Here is a 5167-nt window from a genome sequence, read left to right on the forward strand (position 1 = left end):
CAGCAGCAGCAGCAGCAGCAGGCCTACCTTCCCCTCAGCCAGGACTGGCTTTGGACATTGGTCCTGTTCAGTGAGACTGAAATCGTCCAAGGTCTGCAGAAGAGCCCGTCTTCTCGTGCATCTACAGCAGCCACTGCCAGTGAGTCCCTGCACCTCTAATGGGCACACCCGTCACAATAACCACAGGGAAAGGAGCTGCCACGGGAACGAGCAGCTCACACCGAGGGCCACACTGACCGGCGGCCTGGCTCCCAAGCTGAAGGAGAGGAAGAGCCTGCCCGTCCTCACAGTCCAGTCTGTTCCCCTGCAGCCCCACCACGAGCCTTTGTGATCTCTGACAGGAAGGAGGACCACCACTTCTTCTCCGATCTCTCTGCTAGTCACCTGTTTATAGTCACCTGGGTGCTAGGGTCCGGACGGGACTCCTGCATGTGCAAAGAGCTCCAGCGTCTTCACCGCACGTGAGAAGAGTGCCAGCTCACCCGTCAGCGGGTGTAAAGCAGTGGCAGGTACATCGCAGAGCAAAACAAAACAGGTGGATAGTTTTGCTGGCTATGGAAGTCCCTAATCTGAACTGGTTTGTTCACCTTCTAAAACTGATCTTCATACTGCGGTTTGGAGTTCTTAGGGCGTTTCCCATAGAAAATAGGTTTTGCTTGTTGGGGCTCAGGTGCCTGAGACAAAGGCCCATGAAAAATTGTGATAAAAAACACCAAGTGAACCAAACCAGCACACACTTCTGTATGAGCACTTATCAATCAACCAAACAGAAGAACCCAGGCACTAAAATGAGGTCTAATGAGCGAGCTGTTTTCCTAGAGTATTTCTGGGTACTGTCAGAGCACTTGCTCTTTTTTGTCTGAATCCAGTCTCCCTCCCTTTCCAATGACAGCACGGATTAAGGAGGTGTCTGATGTGGGAATGTCACCAGGCCTTAACGACTAGAAGAGGTTTCCAAGCCACAGATAAAATGAAGCAGCAAAAAGGACTAAAGAAAGAGGGAGGAGGAATGAGCGAACAGAGGTAATGACAGACAAGACCTTGAGGAAGGACTAGTGGAGGCTTTGTCTGTGCAGATCAAGGCGTGGTGGGAGGTGGGATTACTGCTGAGTTAAGGGACAGAGAAAGGGCTGTTTGTACACAGCTCCCCATGTGGCCCACTAGGGGTCAGCACTGTCCTGACAGCAGGGCAAGTGCCTGCAGAGGCCAGCTGGGCACTATGTGATTAAATGAAATTAAAGTGGCCTCATGCCAATGTCAAGTGGGCAGCTACAGTGGGCTCAGCAGAGGCAGATGGGCAAGAGCTCAGGCCCTGGAATGAGACTGCACTAGCTCGCTCTTGCTAACCTTTTTTAAAAAAATGTTTTTATTGACTTTTTTAGAGAGAAAAAGGAGAGAGATAGAGATGAAAACATCGATGAGAGAGAAACAACATCAATTAGCTGCTGCTTGTATGCCTCCTACTGGGGATTCAGCCTGCAACTCCAGGCATGTGCCCTGACTGGGAATCGAACCAGTGACCTCTTGGTTTATGGGTTGATGTTCAACCACTGAGGCACACTGGCTGGGCATTACTAATCTTTCTATGCCTCAGTTTCCTTACCTGTAAGATGGGATAAACAACATGCCAAGCTCACAGGACTGTTGGGAGGCATCAGTGAGATGATGCCAGGCACGCACACAGGGAGTGTGCTCTGCAGGGCGCCCCACAGGACTGGGTGATGCTGCTGCCCTGCCAGCGTGAGGCTCTGGGTAGTAGCCCTAAAGCACTGCTCCTGCTTCCTCCCATGCCTCCCCTTAGGTTATTTCTTATCAGGTCAGACTATAGTGCTGCCACAAGCACTTCCCTCCCTCTCAATTCTTCTGGTTCTCACATACTAGGAGATACACAGTACTATCACCCACTTCCTGGAGGGCTTACTGCTCCTGCTTGCTGGGTCTCCACTGTTTAAAACAAAAGATACACGTGTTGTTTCTGATGTTAACTGTACTTCCTCAAGATGTACTCTTAACAATTCTATTTAACAGAAACTTTCTCCCGCAGCCGTCAGAGAAGGCACTGTTTGCAGGAAAGGAGGGACTACCCTCTGGAACAGTAGAAATGATCGAGCCTGGTTAGTTCCCATCAGAACCCATCTTCTCTCCACTGGGGCCCAGCTCTGAGGGAAACTCAGAAGGAACCGGAGGAGGCGGCTTTGAAGGCCACCTGCCAACTGCCCGCACAATTCCAGCCGGCAGCACACATCCCAGAGCCCCATTTGGAAATGACCTCCTCACCCTCTGTCTGCAAAATGCCTGCTCACAGACCAGGCCAGTCTCCACTCTTCCCACCATCCATTGTATTTACTCACTTGGTCACCCCACATGGCTGGCTGGGGGGTCTCACTCATCCCTGCAACAAACTGTTTAATGTTCACTCCCTGACCTAGACAGAACATCCACACTCCTCAGGGCCCTAGGGCGCCTTCACAACATGCCTGCTGTCTTCCACCTCAGCTGAGGCCTCTCCCTGCACAGGCATCCTGGGGGCGGCCTTAAGGGTGCAATAGGCTCTTCCTCAGCCCCACATGCCCTGCACCCTGCCTTGGAGACCATGCTCACTGGGGTTTAGTCCTCCTTCTGGCGTCTGCACTGTACACACACCTGTCCTCACATGTGGCAATGCTTTCCCTTTACATGACTCAGCCGCCTGCAAGCTCTACCTTGTGTGCTGTGCACTGTGCTGTGGGCTGGAATGACCACGATAAAGACATGACCTCGATTTTCAGAGAAGCATCCACACAGATCATCTCAGCTGTAATAAAAATGAGACGAGCTCTGGCTGGTGTGGTTCAGTTGGCTGAGTGTCATCCTGTGTGCCAAAAAGTTGCTGGTTCGATGCCCGGTCAGGGCACATGCTCAGGTGTGGGTTCCACCCCAGGTCGGGGTTCATGTGGGAGGCACCGAGTGTTTCTCTCTCACATCAATGATTCTCTCTCCTTCTCTAAAAATCAATAAAAAACATTAAAAACAAAGAGACAAGAGCCATAGCAAAGGTACTGATAGGCTGCTTCAGTAACAAAAGTTGCCATTCACTGAGAGGAAGGGAAGGGACTTGGAGTTAAAAGGACAGATTATTCAAGGAGGGAAGGGCAGGCCAAGAAAAGGAAAGGAGGCACGAAAGTGTAGTGTGCCTGTGGGAGGAACTAGTTCAAATTGCTGGAGACCTAGGGGAAGGTGGCACACCAGCGCAGGCTCTGGTATGAGGCAGGGGCCTGTGGGGCGCCCAGCCCATAGCACAGTGCAGAGCCGCGAGTAAGACAGAATAGGTTTGTCTTACTGGGAAATGAAAATGTGGCCAGACCACAGCCCTGAGCCCATCATTGTCACCCATGTCATGTGGTTCTGGTACTAAGAACAGTCAAGTTGTCCCTGCACCAGGCTTTGTCTTCATGTGGGTACCGCATCCCACAGAAGTCCCTGGAAATGCTTTGTGCTCTGGCTGCGAGTGTAGATCCAGAGCCTGCCGGGGTCAAATGTCGGACTTGTGGGCTCCATTTTAGACTACTACTCTTGTTCTCTGACCTTCTATTTCTAAGTCTTATCTTTTTACACCCAGGAAAGCGGCTTTAGTGCCCCCCCCCCTTTTTTTTAGGGAAAAAGGATATTGTGAGTAACTGGTTGCTCTGAGATGAGCAGTGGATGAATTTTGAGGAGGGAAAACCAACAGCAGGGGAGGGGTGGAAGGAGCAACCATCCAGATGGGATGAACACAGAATGGAGGTGGGGACTTGGGGTGACTGGTCATAACAGAAACCAAGAGACAGTCCAGGGAGAGCGTGCGGTAAGAGATCGCTGGAGTTTACCAACATGTAAGATTTAGGCGAGGCAGACAAAGTGTCCACTGGGAGAAGAGCGAAGGGCCTGGCCAAGGGGAATGTGTGAGAACAGCCTGGGGAGACGGGGAGCAGGGATGAGCTGGCAGGTTTAACATAAGGGCTGCCAAGTATCCAATGAGGACCTGAACTAATAATGTCTTTCTTAGGAGCCATCTCATATCCCTGAGCGGCTGGCATAAGGCCTGGCAGGCACATAGCTGTCCCTCAGCACCTTTGCATGAACATGAACCATTACTTACTCTCCACTTCAAACCACAAAGAATATAAGGTGCTTGAATGGGAGCACTCAGTCAAAACCACTTGTACATATAAACAAAACAGTTCCTCTGCGTACATGTAAACCAAGCACAGGTTACGGAACATCTTAAAGGCCCGGCCCGGCCCGGCTGGTGTGCTCAGTGGTTAGAGCGCCAGCCTGCGCGTCGGAGGGTCAAGGGTTTGATCCCGGTCAAGAGCACATACATGGGTTGCAGGTTTGATCCCTGGCCCTGGTTGGGGTGCATGTGGGAGGCAACCAATCAATGTGTCCCTCTCACACTGATGTTTCTGTCTCTCCCTCCTTTCTGCTTCTCAGCCCTTTCCCAGAATCCATATGTAGGCGACCTGCACGCACGCACAATCACGCGAGTGTCAGCGCTCTAAGGACAGGGGCAATTGCTTTGCTCTGGGCAGACTGAAGTCAGCTCAGGAACACACACTCATCCCCTTCACATTCCGCTCTTACCCCTTAATTTAACTCCCAGTTCAGGCAATGGGACAATGTCCTGTGAATAATCTGCTAGTGTCAGTAAATCTCAACCCTGGCTGCACAGAATAATCCCTTGCCGCCGGCGCCCAAGCCTATGAATTCCGACTGATTTGGCCCCGGGCAGCCTTAGGTTTTATCCAAACATCTTAGTCAAGGTTGAAAGCACCGTTACAGCGAGGTCCAGGAGCTCGACAAGGGGTTTCCAGCTTGACCTTGGGAGTCTATCCACCGTCAGACAATGGTTTTTAACCTTGTGCGCTTCAGGCACCCGGGGAGCTCGAGCAAAAACCCGTGCAGGGCCTCCTCCCAAAGGGAAGTCAGACCTGGGGGTGGAGGGCGCGAGGGACCTCACCCTAGAGGTTCCATCACATAAAAGCTAGATGCTCCCTGCTCCCGACCCTTGTTTCCAGGAGGCCTAGGACCTGGCCGGGGCCAGAGGGACAATCGGGGAGAGCGGCCCTCGGCGGCTGTCGGGCAACGTGGCTCCCCTCCGCTCCCGCGCCTTAGATCCCCCCAGAGAAGCTGCCGCCGGCCGCCGCGA

General features: G+C 52.4%; 1 protein-coding gene and 1 long non-coding RNA gene across 2 annotated transcripts in view; one reads left to right on the plus strand and one right to left on the minus strand.

The window, feature by feature from the left end:
• Positions 1 to 518, minus strand: part of NDUFAB1 (NADH dehydrogenase (ubiquinone) 1, alpha/beta subcomplex, 1, 8kDa) — a 4926-nt gene extending 4408 nt beyond the window's left edge. Inside the window, exon 1 of the mRNA XM_014530019.1 lies at positions 399 to 518. Within this exon, the coding sequence (XP_014385505.1) occupies positions 399 to 431 (33 nt within the window). The 5' untranslated portion in view covers positions 432 to 518. The remainder of the gene's footprint in view (positions 1 to 398) is intronic.
• A 425-nt stretch (positions 519 to 943) lies between these two features.
• On the plus strand, positions 944 to 2834 carry LOC106724078. The gene is made up of 2 exons (XR_001359834.1): positions 944 to 1023; positions 2045 to 2834. It is a non-coding gene; the product is annotated as an uncharacterized LOC106724078 (long non-coding RNA).
• The last annotated feature ends 2333 nt before the right edge of the window (positions 2835 to 5167 follow it).

This window comes from Myotis brandtii, unplaced genomic scaffold, assembly GCF_000412655.1.
Source record: "Myotis brandtii unplaced genomic scaffold, ASM41265v1 scaffold707, whole genome shotgun sequence".
NCBI classification, from domain to species: domain Eukaryota; kingdom Metazoa; phylum Chordata; class Mammalia; order Chiroptera; family Vespertilionidae; genus Myotis; species Myotis brandtii.